This window comes from Panulirus ornatus, chromosome 12 (assembly GCF_036320965.1).
Source record: "Panulirus ornatus isolate Po-2019 chromosome 12, ASM3632096v1, whole genome shotgun sequence".
Classification (NCBI taxonomy): domain Eukaryota; kingdom Metazoa; phylum Arthropoda; class Malacostraca; order Decapoda; family Palinuridae; genus Panulirus; species Panulirus ornatus.
In genome coordinates this window covers 46,613,090-46,634,008 of record NC_092235.1, presented here as the reverse complement: position 1 = coordinate 46,634,008, position 20,919 = coordinate 46,613,090, and the positions used below count along the sequence as shown (strand labels likewise).

Genomic DNA, 20,919 nt, shown 5'->3' with positions numbered 1-20,919 from the left:
CCCTTTCAGCACATGAACATCTAAAAGTCTCTCTTTCATGCACCTATCAATCAACACATAATCCAATAATGCTCTCAGGTCATCTCTCCTACTTATATACATATACTTATGTATATCTCTTTTTTTAAACCAGGTATTCTCGATTACCAGTCCTTTTTCAGCACACAAATCTACAAGCTCTTCACCATTTCCATTTACAACAATGTACACCCCATTTACACCAATTATACCCTTCACTGCCACATTACTCACCTTTGCATTCAAATCACCCATCTCTATAAACCGGTCTCTTACATCGAAGCTACTAACACTCACTCAGCTGCTCCCAAAACACTTACCTCTCATGATCTTTCTTCTCATGACCAAGTGCATAGGCACCAATAATCACCTATCTCTCTCCCATCCACTTTCAGTTTTACCCATATCAATCTAGAGTTTACATTCTTACACTCTATCACATACTCCCACAACCCCTGCTTCAGTAGTGCTACTCCTTCCTTTGCTCTTGTCCTCTCACCAACCCCTGCCTTTATTCCCTACACATTCCCAAACCACTCTTCCTCTTTACCCTTGAATTCGTTTCACTCAGAGCCAAAACATCCATGTTCCTTTCCTCAGACATACTACCTATCTCTCCTTTTTTCTCATCTTGGTTACATCCACACACATTTAGACACCCCAATCTGAGCCTTTGAGGAGGATGAGCACTCCCTGCATGACTCCTGTTTCCCCTTATAGAAAGTTAAAATACAAGGAGGGGAGGGTTTCTAACCCCTCCGCTCCCGTCCCCTTTAGTCACCTTCTATGACATGCGGGGAATGTGTGGGAAGTATTCTTTCTCCCCTATCCCTTCTCCCCGAAGTTTAATGATACTCTCCCTCCCCAACTCTCATTTACCCTCTTTTTCAACACCTGCACTTTCCTTTTGACTGCTTGCCACTTTCTCTCATACATCTCACACTCATTTGGGCTCCTTTCCTGTTAGTACCACCCTAATGCCTCTCTTCTCTCTTTCACTAACAACTTTACTCCTTCCCACTACTCTACCATTTCTAATCTGCCCACCTCCCACCTTTTGCATGCCATATGCATCTCATGCACATGCCATCACTGCTTCCCTTAATACCTTACATTCCTCATCACTTCCCTCATTCTATTTGCTCTCATCTTTTGCCATTCTACACTTAATCTCTATTGGTATTTCTTCAAACAAGTCTCCTTTCCATGCTCACTTACTCTCACCAGTCTCTTTCCTGACAATACTTCCTCTTTTTCAAAAACCACTACAAATCTCCACCCTTGCCTCCTCAAGTGATCAGGCATCCTACCAGTTGCCTCTCTCAGCACATTTAATCCAAAAGTCCCTTACATACCTATCAATTAATACATAATCTAATAATGGCTGCTGACTACCTCTCCTACTCACATAGGTATACTTGTGTATATCTCTCTTTTTAAACCATGTATTCCTAACCACCAATCTTTTTTCAGTAAACAACACTACATGCTCTTCACCATTTCCATTCATAACACTGAATACCCCATGTTCATTAATCATACCCTCAACTGCCACATTACTTACCTTCGCATTTAAATCACCCATCACTAATACACGAATACCCAGTCTTGTGCACCAAAACTATTAATGCAATCATGTAGCTGCTCCCAAAACACTTGCCTCTCATGATCTTTCTTCTCATGGCCAGGGGCATAAGCACCAATAATCAACCACCTCTCGCTGTCCACTTTTAGTTTTACCCACATCAATCCATAATTTACTTCCTTACACTCTATCACACACTTCCACAGCTCCTGCTTCAGGAGTAATGTTACTCCTTTCTTAGCTCTTTTGCTGTCACCAAACCCTGCCTTTACTCTAAAGGATTTTCCAAACCATCCTTTGCCTTTATCTTTGAGCTTTGTTTCACTCAGAGCCAGAACATCCACTTATCTTTTCTCAAACATACTACCTATCTCTCCTCTCTTCTTATCTAGGTTAAAGCCACATACATTCAGACCCTAATCTGAGCCTTTGAGGAGGATGAGCACTCCCACCTGGGTCCTTCTGTTTCCTCTTTTAGAAATTGAAATATAAGAAGGGAAGGGTTTCCAGTTCCCTACTCCCACCCCCTTCAGTTGCCTCCTCCAAGTTGGGAATACGGAGTTAGAATTCTCTTTCCAACCTCAGGGATTATATATATGTGGGATCAATAATTTACTGCAAAAAGGATAGCTATATTTCATTCCAATACATGCAATTCTGTCATACTTGATAATGATCTTAAATCTAACAAGTTCAGTACCATAATTTACTTAGTTAACCTCATGTATAATAAATAAATGACAAAATGGACCAAATTCTAAACTACTGGCTCATACACTATTTGCAAGAAAAAAGAAAAAAAATCTAAAATCTTGCTATATCCCATTAGATAAAAATCAAACATATCATTGAAATACAAGCTCTTACTCTGATGATATATCTGACTGCTTCTATTTATCATTCAAGCATGCACACTGGTTAGGAAGTATTTATTAAACATATTCCACCTCACTACACTGGTACAGTACTGATCCTAAAAGACCTAGTTCCATAAGTCTAAAGCTTTCATGGGACCAAATCAAAATATATATTTCAAACTTGTACTCAATGAAAACCTCCAAAGAGGTTACACAGTATCATGTTATGTTACATTAGATCACATTGGTTATGGGACAGAGCAATTAATGTAACTGCTGAGGCCATACATCTAATCAGATTCTAATAAACTATAATTCCCATTATCTCTTAACCAAGATCATCTAATCTCACCTGATGTAAGGTTAGGTTCCATGATGAGTACCAAGAAATGGAATTAAAATTAACCTAAAATCAGTGATGATTAAATACAATCCAAAATATGTCGCCTGGGTGCCATAACAAAACCTCATGAAAAAGATATGGCAAGCATATAACCATTGGACTGCTTGCTGAATAGATAACAAAATATCAAAAAGGCATGGCAACCAGATAACCAGTCATCACAAATAATAACACAAACGCGGCAAATAATTGTGTAACCAATGTCGCTGTTTTAACTTTAATAACAGATCACCCTATAATTTCATTTCAAGCCTTTTTAAAAAGATGTGGGACAAACACATCTCATAAAATATCTGCACTAATTCACTGAATACCTAGTTGAATTTAATATGCACGAGAAATGGGAATTGGTCTGTCGAGGAATCTGACTGACGAAAGAGCTGAGCATGTTGCCAAGAATTTTCTCCTTGACTGTTCAAAAGTCTTGCAGATAATTCGAGCTTTGTTGTCTTATTCTGCAAGTCCTCTGCAGAGAGTTCCATAACACCATCTGCAAAGTAAAGTCCTTTAATGCATATTACCATTTGATATATCTACTTATGAACTAAATTGAACAACCATGGAGACATCACACACCCCTGCCGCAAACCTACATTCACTGAGAACCAATCACTTTCCTCTCTTCCTACACGTACACATGCCTTACATCCTCGATAAAAACTTTTCACTGCTTCTAACAACTTTCCTCCCACACCATATATTCTTAATACCTTCCACAGAGCATCTCTATCAACTCTATCATATGCCTTATCCAGATCCATAAATGCTACATACAAATCCATTTGCTTTTCTAAGTATTTCTCACATACATTCTTCAAAGCAAACACCTGATCCACACATCCTCTACCACTTCTGAAACCACACTGCTCTTCCCCAATCTGATGCTCTGTACATGCCTTCACCCTCTCAATCAATACCCTCCCATATAATTTACCAGGAATACTCAACAGACTTATACCTCTGTAATTTGAGCACTCACTCTTATCCCCTTTGCCTTTGTACAATGGCACTATGCACGCATTCCGCCAATCCTCAGGCACCTCACCATGAGTCATACATACATTAAATAACCTTACCAACCAGTCAACAATACAGTCACCCCCTTTTTTAATAAATTCCACTGCAATACCATCCAAACCTGCTGCCTTTCCGGCTTTCATCTTCCGCAAAGCTTTCACTACCTCTTCTCTGTTTACCAAATCATTTTCCCTAACCCTCTCACTTTGCACACCACCTCGACCAAAACACCCTATATCTGCCACTCTATCATCAAACACATTCAACAAACCTTCAAAATACTCACTCCATCTCCTTCTCACATCACCACTACTTGTTATCACCTCCCCATTTGCGCCCTTCACTGAAGTTCCCATTTGCTCCCTTGTCTTACGCACTTTATTTACCTCCTTCCAGAACATCTTTTTATTCTCCCTAAAATTTAATGATACTCTCTCACCCCAACTCTCATTTGCCCTTTTTTTCACCTCTTGCACCTTTCTCTTGACCTCCTGTCTCTTTCTTTTATACATCTCCCACTCAATTGCATTTTTTCCCTGCAAAAATCGTCCAAATGCCTCTCTCTTCTCTTTCACTAATACTCTTACTTCTTCATGTTTATGGATGGGGTTGTTAGGGAGGTAAATGCAAGAGTTTTGGAAAGAGGGGCAAGTATGAAGTCTGTTGGGGATGAGAGAGCTTGGGAAGTGAGTCAGTTGTTGTTTGCTGATGATACAGCGCTGGTGGCTGATTCATGTGAGAAACTGCAGAAGCTGGTGACTGAGTTTGGTAAAGTGTGTGGAAGAAGAAAGTTAAGAGTAAATGTGAATAAGAGCAAGGTTATTAGGTACAGTAGGGTTGAGGGTCAAGTCAATTGGGAGGTGAGTTTGAATGGAGAAAAACTGGAGGAAGTGAAGTGTTTTAGATATCTGGGAGTGGATCTGGCAGCGGATGGAACCATGGAAGCGGAAGTGGATCATAGGGTGGGGGAGGGGGCGAAAATTCTGGGGGCCTTGAAGAATGTGTGGAAGTCGAGAACATTATCTCGGAAAGCAAAAATGGGTATGTTTGAAGGAATAGTGGTTCCAACAATGTTGTATGGTTGCGAGGCGTGGGCTATGGATAGAGTTGTGCGCAGGAGGATGGATGTGCTGGAAATGAGATGTTTGAGGACAATGTGTGGTGTGAGGTGGTTTGATCGAGTGAGTAACGTAAGGGTAAGAGAGATGTGTGGAAATAAAAAGAGCGTGGTTGAGAGAGCAGAAGAGGGTGTTTTGAAGTGGTTTGGGCACATGGAGAGAATGAGTGAGGAAAGATTGACCGAGAGGATATATGTGTCGGAGGTGGAGGGAACGAGGAGAAGAGGGAGACCAAATTGGAGGTGGAAAGATGGAGTGAAAAAGATTTTGTGTGATCGGGGCCTGAACATGCAGGAGGGTGAAAGGAGGGCAAGGAATAGAGTGAATTGGAGCGATGTGGTATACCGGGGTTGACGTGCTGTCAGTGGATTGAATCAAGGCATGTGAAGCGTCTGGGGTAAACCATGGAAAGCTGTGTAGGTATGTATATTTGCGTGTGTGGACGTATGTATATACATGTGTATGGGGGGGGGGTTGGGCCATTTCTTTCGTCTGTTTCCTTGCGCTACCTCGCAAACGCGGGAGACAGCGACAAAGTATATAAAAAAAAAAAAAAAAAAAAAAAACTTATGAACTATTAAGAAACTGCTCAAGGGAAGAGAGTATATATACAAAACCAACCAAAACCCAGTGATAGTAATGTAAAATCTATTAACATTTCAACAAACCAGATGCAGTCTTTTACATGAAAAGCCCACTTATTGATCTTCATAACTCACTGGAGAAGTAAAGGAACAGCTTTCCAAGCCTTCGTTATTCAGGACCTCTCAAGGAGGATGACAATAGAACAGAAGAAAGTCATATAAAACCAAGGAACTAATTTCTACACCTGACATCAAAACCCAAAAAACATGGTTATAGTGGCACTTGACCCATCAATTCTTAAGGAACAAATTTTGCAACTGACCCACCAGTCCCAAAGTAAAAAGGTTCTTGTCATTTAATGTGTGGCGAGGTGGCGATGGGAATGAATAAGGGCAGACAGTATGAATAATGTACATGTGTATATATGTATATGTCTGTGTGTTTATCTATACGTATACACTGGGATGTATAGGTATGTATATATGCGTGTGTGGACGTGTATGTATATACATGTGTATGTGGGCGGGTTTGGCCATTCTTTCGCCCATTTCCTTGCGCTACCTTGTTAATGCGGGAGACAGCGACAAAGTATACTAAAATAAATATAAATAATATAAGCAAGAACTTTCTTTTTACAGTAAGAGGTCCAGTACCTTCAAATGGCTGAAGTATACGATTTGCTGAAATGGGTATCGCCCAACTAGAGACACATTACACTGTAATTAGGAATATCTTTCATGATGCCTATTTTCATTCTCACTGCATCCACACACAAAGGTAGCAGAGTTTGCACAACTTTCTCCACCATTATGGAACACATTTATCTTACTAGCACTCATATCATGATCACTCATAATTTATTCATCTCTATTTTTTCTGTTACTGATCTGACAATCACTTATTCTTTAATGTAAGATGGCCTATATTATTTCCTTCATTAGAATGTAAGGATAAAAATCCCAGGAAACTTTACAGGAATCCTTTGTGCTCACTGTAAACATGTACCCTTGCTTGCACAACCCACAAAACGTAAACTGAGGCTTCTGATTTTATGCTGGAAATACAGAAAATGGCAGTCAGGTACTTTCTGACTGTACCTCTGTATCTGCTTCCCTTATCATAGTCCATTTGCTCTTTCAAAACACAAATAAAGAGTGGAGTAAAAAAGACAGGAGTGCATTTTGGGAGTACTTAGTGAGATTAAATCTTGATGCTAAGAGACTGAATGCAAGAGTGGGTGATGTGGCAAGTGATGATATAACTAGGGGTCACTGGATCCCTGATGGAAATGAAAGTGTGGAAAAGCTTGTTAAATTGTGTGCTGAAAAAGGATTGGTGATTGGAAACATATGGCTCAAAAAAAAAAAAAAAGTGCTTACATAAGTATGCCTGGGTGAGTGGAGACTGAGGTCAGTGACTATCATTAGACTGCATGTAAAGGAGAGACTGTTTGATATGAATGTGCTGGAAGGGGTAATAATTGAAATTTCTCATAATTTCTTAGAAGAGGAAAGTGTGAAAGTTTGTGTTGGGTTCACATACATGTGACAGAAGTTGTGCAAGTGAGAATGTACAGAAAACAGATCTGTGCACAGAGATAACTTGAAAGATTTAGTGAAGAATAGCACAGGGTGAAAGTAAATGAAACTAGGGAAGTGAAAGATATTTAGGGAAGTTGTTCTTAAATGTGCAGGTGGAGTGTGTCACATGTGAAAGGTGACATGTCATAGTTAATGATGATACAAGAAAGGTAAATTCCTGCTGCAAGAAAAAAGGGAGGTGTAAGGATGGTATGTGCAGGGAAGGAGTCTGTGAAACTGGGATGAGTAGAAGAATAAGAGACAAGCCCAGAGAATGGTATGGGCTGAAAAAGAGGGGATATGAGAGTTATTTGACTTTTCAACTGTTTCAACTGGAGAGGGAAGAGAAGTGTGCCTTGGTCTTTTAGAAAAAGCTATCCAATGTTAGCTGTGTGGACTATCTATTTCTCCCTCCATAAATTTCTCTATAAGCATATAAAGGATCTGTAAGCTTTCTACAGAACACCAGGGAACACTCACAGTAGAAATCCATGTAATTAATGAGGATCAGATCCTTGTATAAAAATCAAACACTTCAGCTAAGCCTGTCGTAGGGGATGTGCTGGTGTTTGTATCTCCCCTCTCCCCTACAGAGTTTTTCTACCTGCAACTGCTTAAATTCCACACTGGTTATATCCTAAGAATATGACTCTTCAGGCCAAAGTCAGGCAGTTCTTACCTACATGGGCACACTAAAAATATTACTTGAATGTAAAACTGATATTCCTTAAAAGGTGACCATGAGCGGGTGGAATAAGATTTCCAAATATCATTTCTAGTGCTTATGGGATAGATTTGTAACATTACTTAGCTTTGGCATCATCATAAAAGAAATTATGATTGAAAAACTTTACAAAACTGTATATTCAAATTTTTCATTACCAGTGAAAAAGAATATTCAAAACAGTAATAAATGCCAGGTGAGGATATTCCCTCAAAGGCCCAGTCCTCTGTTCTTAACGCTACCTTGCTAACATGGGAAATGGCGAATAGTTTGAAAGAAAGAAAGAAAATAAATGCAAAATGCTGCAAACTGTTGTTCAATGAGCCAGAGCTATACAAGAGACCTTTGTATTGTTACATTTTCTTACCTGCCTGGAAAACCAGGAACTTCATCATCCTGAGATGAACTGGCATATTCTAATACGAGTGTTTCAAATTCAGACTTACAGCCCATTCTTCACAGGAAACAGAACTGCAGATAATTTCACTGTGGTCATTTGAACTTTTGTTATTTCTTTCACACTATTCGCCATTTCCCACGTTAGCAAGGTAGCATTAAGAACAGAGGACTGAACCTTTGAGGGATTATCCTCACCTGGCCCCCTTCTCTGTTCCTTCTTTTGGAAAATCAAAAAAAAGCGAGAGGGGAGGATTTCCAGCTCCCCACTCCCTCCCCTTTTAATCACTTTCTATGACTGCGGGGAATACACGGGAAGTATTTTTTCTCCCCTATTTGCATATTTAAAATTGAATATCTAAAACCATTAAAAAAAAGCATAAATAAAATGTAGTGGTTAGGCTCACCATCACAAAGTCTACAGTCATCACCATACTGTTCACTCAAGTGTTGTCTCCAGGTATAGTCGTTTCCTTACGATACAGTACAACTAAGTCATTCCAATTTGCGATTTTGGAATATCTACGAAAAATTTGACTGTTAGATACAAAAATAAAGAGAGCAAAAGCATTGGTGTAGCTAGGAGGAAGGCCTTGATCATGATACAGCTCTCCCCCCATTTCCTACAATTATAATCACTTTCCAAGAGTGGTTTGTTATTGAAGTAAATGCAGAGGTAAAACTGTGTGTACACACTGGAAAATTAACTTTGGGTAAATGTATGGATTGCTTACTTCTTAGTATGTATTTATATGCTAACTGTTTGCCCTTCCTTATTTCTATTTTTGCTGTTGTAATTGTTGTTGCACTGGGATTAAATTATCAAATTGAAGAGTGGGTGAAATGCAATACTTTGAGGTGGTTTGGGCATGTGGAAAGAATGCAGGTAGAGAACTTTATGAGAGTGTCTGACAAAATGACTGAAGGGGTTGGTTTAAGAGGATAACCACCTGTGACCTGGGGAAATAAGAGTGCAAGAGTACTAGAAAGAGAGAAATGGTGGAAGAATGCATGTAATGGGGTATGCGAGGAAGGCACATAAGGACAAGGAAAAGTAGAGATTCTTTTCCCATGGCCATCCCTTTGATAGGAATTCCCAAAAGAAACGTGCATCAGAGATATAGACAGACAGATAGATAGATAGACATATTGTTGATGCAGCTACTGAAGAAAAATATCTGGCTACACCAATGAACACCAGCCAAAATCAAGAAATGACAAGTCAGAATAGTACCAGCAGGGAACTGTACATGAATGAGGGTGCATCTGCCAGCTTAATATGCTGAATACTTATGGATATACCTCATTTTTGGGAGTAAAATCATATTTCAGCCCCCACAAAACAAGTTCTCGTTCTAAGACTCAAACAGGTCTGTCTTAGTGGAAAAATTAAAACATGTTCAAGTGGTAAGACTATATTTCTGAAGTTTTGGCAGTTCAGTAGGGGTTAACTTTGTACTTATTCAGAATGATGAGCTCCTCATCTACTTATCCACAGTTTGGATTATGAGGGTACTATAAAGAAGTAATATTTTTAATCAATGAAAATGGTTCAAAACGATACTTCAGGACTTATCACAAAATATTTTTGACGTACCTTTAGTTCCCATGAAGCAACTGTCTCCAGCACAGAGTTGCCAGACAACAGAACCAGCCTCAAATGTGGCATGTTGGAATACTACTAGTACCGATATAACCTTCAGTCTCGTGTGTGTCCAATCCACTTGCCAACTAATTTCACCAATGCTGCTGCCTTCTGTGAATTAAACAAAAACTGTCATCTGTATTGGTACTATTCATTATTTATTTATTCATCATACTTCTTTGCTGTCTCTCGCGTTGGCAAGGTAGCTCAAGGAAACAGACAAAAGAATGGCCCAACCCACCCACATACACATGTATATACCTAAACGCCCACACACGCACATATACATACCTATATATTTCAAAGTATACATACATATACATACACAGAAATATACATATATACATGTACATATTCATACATGCTGCCTTCATTCCCACCGCCACACATGAAATGGCACCCCCTCTCCCTGCGTGCATGCGAGGTAGCGCTAGGAAAAGACAACAAAGGCCACATTTGTTCACACTCAGTCTCTTGCTGTCATGTATAATGCACCGAAACTACAGCTCCCTTTCCACATCCAGGCCCCACAAAACTTTCCATGGTTTACACCAGATGCTTCACATGCCCTGGTTCAATCCACTGACAGCATATCAACCCCGGTAAACCACATCGTTCCAATTTACTCTATTCCTTGCACGCCTCTAACCCTCCTGTATGTTCAGGCCCTGATCGCTCAAAATCTTTTTCACTCCATCCTTCCACCTCCAATTTGGTCTCCCACTTCTCGTTCCTCCACCTCTGACACATATATCCTCTTTGTCAATCTTTCCTCACTCATTCTCTTCATGTGACCAAACCATTTCAATTCACCCTCTTCTCCTCTCTCAATCACACTCTTTATATTACCTAACATCTCTCTTACACTTTCATTACTTACTCAATCAAACCACCTCACACCACATACTGTCCTCAAACATCTCATTTCCAACACATCCACCCTTCTCCGCACAACCTTATCTAGAGCCCATGCCTCACAACCATATAACATTGTTGGAACCACTATTCCTTCAAACATACCCATTTTTGCTCTCCAAGAAAATGTTCTCTCCTTCCACATATCCTTCAATGCTCCAAGAACCTTCCCCCTCCCCCACCCTGTGACTCACTTATGCTTTCATGGTTCCATCCGGTGTCAAATCCATTCCAAGATATGTAAAACACTTCACTTCCTCCAGTTTTTCTCCATTCAGACTTACCTCCCAATTTCTAGTCCCTCAACCCTACTGAACCCAATAACCTTGCTCTTATTCACATATACTCTCAGCTTCCTTCTTTCACACACTTTACCAAACTCAGTCACCAGCTTCTGCAGTTTCTCACCCAAATCAGCCACCAGTGCTCTATCATCAGCGAACAACAACTGAATCACTTCCCAAACCCTTTGATCTCTAACAGACTGCATACTTGCCTCTCTCTCCAAAACTCTTGCATTCACCTCCCTAACAACCCCATCCATAAACAAATCAAACAACCATGGAGACATCACACACCCCTGCCCCAAACTGATATTCACTGAGAACCAATCACTTTCTTCTCTTTCTACTCGTACACATGCCTTACATCCTTGATAATGACTTTTCACTGCTTCTAGCAACTTATCCTACACCATATACTCTTAATACCTTCCACAGCCTTCTCCAGATCCATAAATGCTATATACAAATCCATCTGTTTTCCTAAGGACTTCTCACATACATTCTTCAAAGCAAACACCTGATCCATACATCCTCTACCACTTCTGAAAGCACACTACTCCTCCCCAATCTCATGCTCTGTACATGCCTTTCCCCTCTCAATCAATACCCTTCCATATAATTTCCCAGGAGTACTCAACAAACTTATACCTCTGTAATTTGAACACTCACCTTTATCCCCTTTACCTTTGTACAATGGCACTATGAAAGCCAGTCCTCAGGCAATTCCCTATGAACCATGCATACAGTGAATATCCTCACCAACCAGTCAACAAAACAGTCACGAGCTTTTTTAATACATTCCACTGCAATACCATCCAAACCTGCTGCCTTGCCAGCTTTTATCTCCTGCAAAGCTTCCACTACCTCTGCTTACCAAATCACTCTCCCTGACCCTTTCACTTTGCACATCACCTCGACCAAAACACCCAATATCTGCCACTCTATCATCAAACACATTCAACAAACCTTCAAAATACTCACTCCATCTCACCCTCACTTCACCACTACTTGTTATTGCCTCCCTATTTGCCCCCTTCACCGATGTTTTCATTTGTTCTCCTGTCTTACACACTTTATTTACCTCCTTCCAAAACATCTTTTTATTCTCCCTAAAATCTAATGATACTCTCTCACCTCAACTCTCATTTGCCCTCTTTTTCAACTCTTGCACCTTTCTCTTAACCTCTTGCCTCTTTCTTTTATACATCTCCCAGTCATTTGCACTATTTCACTGCAAAAATTGTCCAAATGCCTCTCTCTTCCCTTTCACTAACTTCTTCATCCCACCACTCACTACCCTTTCTAATCTGCCCACCTCCCACCTGTATTGGTACTATACTTTCTAAAAGTGGATGAACATATATCCTTTGTTGGCATAAAATTCAAAAGACATTAATTCAAGTTATTACTGGTAAAAACACAGACACTTCTAATATTTCAGATTATTCAACAAAAAATCATTGCACAAATTTAAAAAGTATGAGGACTCAGTGTATCCAAACACTAAAGCATTTAAAAAAGGTAATTACTGTCAATATCCACTATACTTAAATTATTTTCTATGCAATGTACAATATCTATCTACTTTCATCTGCTGGCCAAATGCTGACTTGACAAAGGTCTTGAAACCTGACCATGGTATTCACTATGGGGTTTGCACTCTGCTCCTCATCCTATGCCTCTCATCTATCTTCCTTCAACCTACATAATTATAAAAAATTGATATGTAATAACTTTTTTGACATTTTTGTAAAAAAACCAAACTTCGTTAATTTTTCTCTCTCATGTCCTAAATGATGATAACTACTTGAGAGGATAATTTTATCTGCAACTTTTGTGAGTTAACTTCTATAAAGAGGCACTACCCATAGTAACCACCTTCTTGGCATGTATTTGTCAACCACCTTTCACCTGCCTTAGTCCACTTAATCATTAAATATATTATTTTTACTGTAATTACTTTTCCCTAAAGAGTCAACCTGTCATGTAAGCTTTGAGAGGATCTCTAAAATCAGTAAAGGTTAGATACCTCTAACTGCCTTCCTTCTGGTGAGGTAAGTGCCTCAACCCCTTCACTAAACATCTGTTCTGTAATTACTTCTGACAGCTTGGTTCAAGTCCATCCTACTGCCAATCTACTAGTAACAATCAATCTGCTGATATCCTGGTCACCATGTAGCTCTAGAAATTCCTGTATGTCATGGACGTTTAGCCTCAGCCTTCCTTTTTCAGGTTTTTCCTTAATCCTGAGCATGGGAGTTTTCCTATTTTACTGAGACAACTTTTTTCACAGGGTTAGGAGAACTGTGAGCTACTTGTTAAGGTAGATTGGATGGAATTACATGAACCACTAATCTGGCAGTCCCATATCTTAACCACTGTTGCACCGTGATGTAATAGGGGAGCAAGGCAAAGGCAGGAATACAGAGCAGGGCAAAGGTAGGAATACAGTTAACCCCTTGCAGGGCCAAGCACTTCATATAAAGAAAAATAAATATTCAAAGAGCAGAGCTTCCTTTCCAGGACACCTTTGGCTAGGTTTCTATACCTTTCCTGGATTGCTTGTTTTCATTCAACAATGATCATGGCATATGCAGGGTGGGAACAGACTTGAAAGGGTTTTAAACCTGGACAACACATAAAAAAACAGCTGTCTCGATGTTTTTTGAAACTGGTTCAACTTGGGAGTATCCTACCACTTCTAAGGTTTTTGCTCTTTCACTGAGATATGATCTATCAGGATGCCCATGATAAACATAACCTGTAGCCTTTGGTGTAATATAAGGATCTAGTTAATCAGTACTCAGTAATCATGATTTCCAAAATGTCCTTATGCCTCAGCTAAGATACCAATGATATGATGGTGATCTTTTTAGTGATGGTAGGCCAATCTAATCAGCACTGAGGGCCTCACTTCAGGATTCTATCACGATGTCAGTGAAGTGGTAGCCATAATAAGCACAATTATACCAACAAGGATCTAGTCCTCTACTGAAGTGTATGACTAGATCAGTTCATATTCCTGCACCATCTTTGGGATACAAGGATGCAATGGTGGTCACGCAGTAACATGTAATAGCTAGCCTACCAACAACATGCCAAGAAACATAAGGAAGGATATACTGTAATGTATTGTTACCTCATTTTGAGTTCCATAATCATGAATGTCTTATCATAAAGATGCATGAGGGAGGAGCTCCACCCTGAGAGATCAATTTATAATAGTTATGCTTACTAGAGCCTTCATGCCTTTCTTTTGGGGCATACACATGGCTTTAATTGTTATGTGGCAAGAACAGTGGTGTTACAAAAGTGCCATTTCAATAACAATGTTTTGGCAATGTCTGGAAGGCATGCACTTCGGAAAAAGGAGGAACATTAATACAGTGTACCTCAATGTTGTCAACAAGATGGAGTTCACTACTCCTTTTAGAATATGAGCACCAAGAACAGACAAAGAAATGGCCTGATTCGCTCACATCCACTATCTAGTTGAACAGACAAAGAAATGGCCTCACTCACTCACATTCATTCTCTACTTGTCATGTATATATGCACTAAAAATAGAGCCCCACTATCCACAATCAGACTCTACAGACCTTTTCATGGTTTGTCCTAACCATTTCAGATGCTCTGGTTCAGTCCATTGATAATGTCATTCCACGTATACTACATCACTCTAATTTGCTCTATTCCCAGCTCATCTTGTGCCCTCCTGAATGTTCAGATGCCAAATCTTTGAACCATCTTTCCACCTCCTTCTTGATTTCTTCCTTTTTATTGTCCCCTTCTTTTCTGATATGTATTCTATCCTATTTATCCTTTCTATATGTCCAAATAATTTCAGCACACCCTACAACACTTCTCTTACCCAGTCATTTCTTATCTGATCAAACCTCCTTACAAAACATATTGTCCTTAAAAATTTCATTTCCAACACATTTACCCTAACCTTACCAATTTTGTCCAAGGCCCACACCTCATATCCATAAAGCACTGACAGAACTACTATACCATCAAACATGCCCATCTTTGCCCTAGAAGATAGTGACTGTCTTTCCACCCATTCCTCAATGCACCCTTGAACCCCTCACCCACCCTATAGCTCACCTCAGTACCTATGGTTCATTCACTGCAATATCCACTCCTAAGTATCTAAAACATTTTACTTCCTCTAAGTTCTTTCAATTCAAAACAACACCCCAATTAACCCCATTCTTTTCACTGCTAAACCTAATGCATCTTTTTATGCTCGAAGCTCCAGTCCCAAACATAAGTCCACATCAAGGACGAGCCTTAACTGAAATATAAAGAGGCTTATGAAATGAAAAAGAAGGCACAAGAAAAAGTTTTCATGAATTTTGGAGAAAGTAAAAAACCTGGCTTTTAAAATGTGCCAGGTCATAGTTATTAGGAGACACGAGAAGGTGGAGAGTTCCAAAGCAATGAGGTGTAGCGAAGGAAATGTTTATCAAAACAGCCCACACTCAAATTGCCATTGGCCACATGGTAATCATGTGATGCAGGAGCTTGCCAAATATCTTGTGGTCTAGCTACTAGTGGGGCTACACATGCAGTCAGCTCCCAGGAGCAAAAACCAAAGTAATACCCACAGGAGAGGAAAAGTGTAGAGGAAGTGGGTTTTTAAATCAACCTGGGAGAGTTTATTGTCAGACTACTTTCAACTCAACTCTGTCAAGTAAGGATACAGAGCAAGAACCAAATCAGATGTGAGAGCAGCACTCAATATAAGGACATATCAATCCTTTGTATACATGGAGCAACTGTTCAGAAGAAAAGAAATACTGACATCCAAAACGGACTCCCAGTTTCTTAGAACCAGACAGCTATTTCCATAAAGTGGGGTTTCCAAGAAAGAGTTGATGTCATAATAATACCAAATATGTTCACTGAGTCAAGAGGTGGAATTACAAAATCATCAATGAACAAACAAAAGTTGTGAGGAGATTCAAAAAAGAGATAGGTAGAAACTGAGTCTTCGAGGCATTAAGCTTAACTAGATTTCATCTACCCCACTGAGATATCCTGTCCAATTCTGAGTGAAAAAAGGTGCAGAATTGAAGGTTGTTGCTGAATGCAGTGTTGTCAGCATATCAGTACAATTGGTTATTTGTGGAGGAGAGGAAACTGTTAATAAAAAGGAGGAAAAGTGTAGGGGACACGACAGAACCTGAAGTGACACTGCTCTTGATATGAGAAATGGGGGGAGGTTGACCCATCAACAATCACTGAGATAGATTAGCGAGAGAGGAAGCTAGATATAAAGGAGCAAAGTGAGGGAGGGAAGCCAACAGATGGGAGCTTAGAGATGAGGCCTCGATGCCACACTTTGTCAAGAGCTTTAGATATGTCAAGGGCAACTACACAAGACTCCCTAAAGTCTTTTAGGAATGAAGACCACACATTAACAAGAGAGGAAAGAATATCATCATGGGATCTCACCTTACAGAAGCCATACTAATTATCAGAAGGAGAGATGTGAGATTCAAGGTGTCTAAGGATAAGGGAGCTAAGGAGGGATTCAAAGACTTCGGAAATGGTAGATGTCAAAGCAACAGGATGACAGTTATAGGGATCAGAACAGTCACCCTTCTTTGGAGTGGGATGTAAAAATGCATGCTTCCATGAATAAGTAAAGGTCCTGTTTTTTAAATACAAACAGAGCAGACATGTAAGCACAGGTGCAAGTTCAGAAGCACACTCTTTCAGTACACTGGGATGGATGCCATCTGGACCATGAGCCTTGCTCATGTCAAGAAAGAGAAGCACTTTTTGGACAGTCTGAAAAGAGATTATAGGGAAGGGTAAAGGATTAGTAAGAGGGGCATCGGGGGATGAAGGAATGTTTAAATCATCCAAGGTGGAGTTAGAGGTGAAATGGGTACCAAAGAGAGTAGCTTTGTCTACAAGAGAGACAGCTATGGTACCGTCAGAGCAGAAAAGTGAAGGAAAGGTAGAGCCACAGAAGTTGTTAGCAATGCCCTTAGCTAAAGATCAGAAAAACCTATCAGTGGATGAAGGGGAGAGGTTGTCACACTTCCTTTGAAAAATGGAGTGCTTTGCCTCATGGATAACATCTTGCACTGATTACGGGCCATGATAAAAGCTGAATGGAAGTCAGTGGAAGGAGAGTTTTTCCAAGCCCAATATGCCTGACCCCTTGCCAGATTGGCCTCAGATCAGGAAGTTGTCTTGGAGGAGAAGGGGATAAAAGCCTTCAATCCCACAACAGTAACCTCTGCTATGTGTTTGGAGACAGAAGCATTACCACATCAGAGGGAGTAATCTACCCAAGGAAAGTTAGAAAATAATATACGCAGATTATTCCAGTCAGCTTTGTTGAGGTGCCAATATTTACTCTTAGAAGGGGCTGTTGGATGGGGTGCCATTAAGATGGGTATATTCATAAGAGCATGAACAGATGAACCAATTGGAGGTGAGACTGTGCAGTTAAAGCAGAATGGACTTGAGAAGAAAATCGGTCCATAATATCAAGAGTGGTCACAGTGGTCAGGAATATGGCCCAGGTAGGAGAATATTTGCTCACTGAGATGGAATTCAACCATTCTCTATGGTGAATGCAGAAATCCCCTAAGTAAAGGATCTTAGCTTGTGGTTGAGAGGATATCACAGTCTCATGGCAAGAGTTCAGATAGCTGATGAAAGATATAAAATTTGTAGCATTAGGGGAGCAATACACAAAACATAGGAATAGTATAGTAGTTGAGCCACATAACATCAAAGTTTGGGGACTCAAGATCCTTGAGGAGAGCAACAGGCATGCTGATCTTGGATTAAGTACAAACAACACCTTTGAAGTGAAATCTTAAGTGATTATCATGAAATATGAAGAAGGGGATAGTGAGAAGACCATTCAACAAATCGGTCTCAGAGAGAAGTAAGATACTAGGAAAAGTAAGACAGATGGTGTTCAACAGAAGAAAGGTTAATAGAGAGACCATGAATGTTGGTACAGTGAATGGAGAAAGAGGAAGGTCTAACAGAGAGGAGGTCATGGAAGGGCCTGGTGCTACTACCGTCTGAGCCCTCTCTCTCTTTGGCAGTAGACACAGGCGAACACTCAGAGATTCTTAGCACCCCATGGTGCCAAAGACTAGGGGGTGATAGATTTGTTTGAGCTGACAGGTGGTGGTGAGATTACTTATGCAAAGAAAATAAGTGAGGTTTCAGTAGGTGTATGGTGACTGTAAGGAGAAGATGGCAGGACTAGTCAAAGAGTCCTGTTCTGATGAGACAGAAAGTAAGGCCAGCAATCCTAACATGGAAAGTGTAAGATGGTTCCAGGCACCACTTTAACACTCTCCCAAAATTAGACACCAGTTTTTGCAATTCATCACATGAATCTGCCACTAGCACCGTATAATTATCAAACAAATGAATCACCCCCCCCACAAAAAAAAAAGAAAGAAAAAAAAAACTGACTGCATACCTCCTCCTCTGTCCAAGACCCTTGCATTCACCTCCATCATCATCCTAATCATAAACAGATTAAACAGCCATGGTGACATCATACATCCCTGCTGCAGACCAACATTCAGTTGGAACCACTCAATCTCCTCACACACAAGCCTTACTATCTTGATAAAAGCTCCTCACTTTTTCTAATAGCATTCCCTCCTCACCATATATTCACAATGCCTTCAACAAAGCATCTCTATCAACCTTGTTGTATGCTTTCTGCAGATTTATAAAGTCACATACAAATGAAATAATTCTTGCACATCTCAGGTAGTTCTAGCTCTGCATCCTTAAATGACTGAGCTGAGTAGAAAGTAGTCCAACTTATAAATGCTCCTAGGATAAATTCAAAACTTGACCCACTTGCCCTATGCCACAATATTGGTTCACTTTCCCTCTTCTACAGGTATCACTTTTGTTTTTGCTCCCAAGAGCTAGCTGCCTCTGTGATCCCAAAATCAGCTAGACTACGCAATACTCAGCAAGCTGCTGCATCACAAGATTACTGAGTGGCCACTGGCAACTCACTGGTGAGCTGTTTTGATAACTGTTTCCTTCCCTACACCTTGAAGCTTTGGAACTCTCTACCCTCTCATATCTTTCCCAACAACTATGAGCCAGCATTTTTTAAAAGATGGGTTTTTAACTTCCTCCAAATTCCTAAATACTTTCCCTTGACTCTTCTTTTACCCTTTCATTAACCTCTATATTTTATTGATGGCAAGCCATGAAGATGACTTTTGTTAGTGAACTGGAACCTCCAAACTAAACAAAAAAATTATTTCTCCTGCCAACAGTGTTGGCTTTAGAGAAACTTAAGAACAAGATGTGACCGAGTTACTAGAGTCATTCTGAGGATGTGACCAATGAGGAAGAAATGCAACTGGAGGAGGAAAACTTTAAAGAAGAGAGAGAAGATACCGATGCTGTTACTTTTGCTATCACCACCAAGGGCTTATCAGAAGTGTGTGATTATTTAGACAAGGCTGTGGTCCTTATTAATGACATGAATTCTCTCAATAAATGTATTCTTGTATTCTCTACAGAACTTACTGATGCTTTTGTCTAGAATAAAATTTACACAGAAAAGAAAAGGCAGGCCACACAGATAACACTGAACTGCTTTTTCAAAAGACCAAGGCAAGCTTCTCCAGTTGAAACAGTTGCCAAATCAGATAATTCAGGGGGTAATGTAAATAAGGGTAGTGCCCCTCCTTTTTCTCTCAAGTAACCCTCACTTCATCCCCATTTTACATCCTCATGTCCAACATACTTAGTATCATTAAATTTCATCTGATTTACCTATGATGTGGTAATAGTCCTTGAATCAGACAGCCTATATTACATCATGTAAGAAAGCAGTCTATTGATAGTAATCTAAGTAGTTTGTGTATGGTTAGTTTGTATAGGATTAGTTTGGGAGAATTTTTGATCAGGAACATAACCCCCCTGATCAGATGGGTTTCAATGACTCATGCTTATAATGATCTTATGCGATAATGACAGATCTTAGAGAATGTAACCCCACCACTATATGAGGGCTAATAGCATACAAATATTCGCTATTTCCCAAGTGAGTAAGGTGGCACCAAGAACAGATGATTCAGTCCTAAAGGACAAAGTCCTTACTTTGCTCCTTCCTCAGTTCCTTCTTTTGGTAAGTATTACAGAAGGAATAGAGTTTTGGTTCCATATTTCCACTCCTCTTAGTCACCCTCTATGACATGCAGGAGATATGTGGGCAGCATTCTTTCTCCCATTCCCTAGGGATAATCTATGATCAGTAGAAGTTGTAGCAGCGATAGAAATATCATTATCGTTATATAACCCTGTAACCACTTTTATAGGGGTTCCTACAGGTTCAAAGTTATCATAAAATCAGCAGTAGAAAAATATTATACTTTTCCATGATAGCTTTGTTTTCAAAATAAAAAGCTAGTTTACAAAACTCAAATCTCAGTGGCTCATAAAACTTTTGTTGATTTCATAAGCTGTGAGTCCTGAAATGCTCTGAAACTAACGAGTTCACTAGAAAATTGTATCATTTTTGTCAAACAATCTCATCCTTGAATTTTACCTTTACAGAATAGGCAATAATGGCATTAAACAGCAGACTTAAACTTCTTTACCTCACATAATTTTCCACATCTATTCACAAAGGTTTCTTCACAGCTGTCATGTAAATTTTTGGGACATACAGTTATCATTGAAAAAAGTTTGCTACTTGATGAAAGGGGGTCTGCCATCTCTTGCATGGGGTCAACTGCTAACAGGATAAGCTACTGAGTACCC

The 20,919-nt window shown here is 39.8% G+C and overlaps 1 protein-coding gene and 1 long non-coding RNA gene across 2 annotated transcripts in view; one reads left to right on the top strand and one right to left on the bottom strand.

Moving 5' to 3' along the window:
• LOC139752041 (uncharacterized) overlaps positions 1 to 19,204 on the top strand; it is an 80,834-nt gene extending 61,630 nt beyond the window's left edge. The window contains exon 3 of the long non-coding RNA XR_011713470.1: positions 19,034 to 19,204. This is a non-coding gene — a long non-coding RNA (uncharacterized lncRNA). The remainder of the gene's footprint in view (positions 1 to 19,033) is intronic.
• Pngl (N-glycanase Pngl) overlaps positions 2,224 to 20,919 on the bottom strand; it is a 189,340-nt gene continuing 170,644 nt past the window's right edge. Inside the window, exons 10-11 of the mRNA XM_071667835.1 lie at positions 9,881 to 10,039; positions 2,224 to 3,353 (exon numbers count right to left, since the gene is read on the bottom strand). Coding sequence (XP_071523936.1) covers positions 3,178 to 3,353; positions 9,881 to 10,039 — 335 coding nt within the window. The 3' untranslated portion in view covers positions 2,224 to 3,177. The remainder of the gene's footprint in view (positions 3,354 to 9,880; positions 10,040 to 20,919) is intronic.